This window comes from Trachymyrmex cornetzi, unplaced genomic scaffold (assembly GCF_001594075.2).
Source record: "Trachymyrmex cornetzi isolate Tcor2-1 unplaced genomic scaffold, Tcor1.1 scaffold359, whole genome shotgun sequence".
Classification (NCBI taxonomy): Eukaryota; Metazoa; Arthropoda; class Insecta; order Hymenoptera; family Formicidae; genus Trachymyrmex; species Trachymyrmex cornetzi.
The window spans coordinates 198,285-199,340 of record NW_017298310.1 but is presented as its reverse complement, the minus strand read 5'-3'; the positions used below and the strand labels follow the sequence as shown (position 1 = coordinate 199,340).

General features: G+C 53.4%; 1 protein-coding gene across 1 annotated transcript; it reads right to left on the bottom strand.

Moving 5' to 3' along the window:
- Positions 1-428: 428 nt before the first annotated feature.
- LOC108763437 (uncharacterized) lies at positions 429-830 on the bottom strand. Its single transcript, XM_018511078.1, has one exon. The coding sequence runs from the start codon at positions 828-830 to the stop codon at positions 429-431; it is 402 nt and encodes a 133-aa protein (XP_018366580.1).
- Between the last annotated feature and the right edge of the window lie 226 nt (positions 831-1,056).

Genomic DNA, 1,056 nt, shown 5'->3' with positions numbered 1-1,056 from the left:
CTGAGACAGATGTCCCCGCTAGTCGGTGACATCTTGTGTCTCCTCCTGTCTGCCTCGAAGGCACGTGGGCCGCGGGGAGGGTAGACTAGATTAGAGATGGAGAAGCCCCCTCCCCGCGGGATCGATGCCCGTCAACCGGACATCTGGCCGCCCCGCTAATCGGTTCGGCCGCCCCACCTATCACTGCGGGCCTCTAGTCCCTAGACAAACCTATACTCTATCTTGACTGTACTCTTTCCCCTCTCCTGCTTATTTCCCTATACCTCGGACCCTTGCTTGTTCTAGGCACGCTACTAACCCGCGCAGATATCGCTACTCTTCCCTGCTGGTCGGGTTGGGCTAATCCCAGTCCCGACCCTCCTGCCTAACGTGTTTTCGCCTTAGCTATTTACACCTTCTCTATGCTTTTTGGATCTACCTATTTTAGCCTAGGTGGCCAGGTCCCCTCTCTCTCTGGCCCTCTCTGCTACTTCCTTCCTAGTCATGACTTCCTCACAGAAAGTCATAACCGCGTGTCTCTTTTCTTCTTGCAGCATGGCTCTTATAACTGCCCCTAATGACAAATCTGCTCCGATTTTTCTCTTTAGTTCTGCTCGTTCTGTGTCCCAGGTCGGACAGTAGCCTAGGATGTGTCTCGACGTATCGTTTTGCGAGTCACAGTGCCAGCATCTGTTTGATGTCTCCCTCCCGATCCGACACAGGAACCTCCCGAAGCATCCGTGCCCCGAGAGGACCTGCGTCGTCCGGAAGGTGAGACCCACCCTTTCGTCAACCCACTCTCTGAGTTGCACCTTGATGGCCCCCAGCACTGTCTCTCCTTCTTTTTCCATGCGGTCAATTCACATTCTCCATTGTCCAATGAGCTTTCTTTTGGCGATCTCCTTTATTGTTTCGATCTCCTTCCTCTGAACCTAACCTAACCTTTTTTTTTTTATATCGCTGGGGAAATGCGTTACGCATACCCGGGTCTTGGGGGGAAGTAACCCGGGTTATGTGGGACTCTACCCGAACCTTGCGATTCGGGGCAAACCCACTAAAACCCCAGCGGGTGTCCTA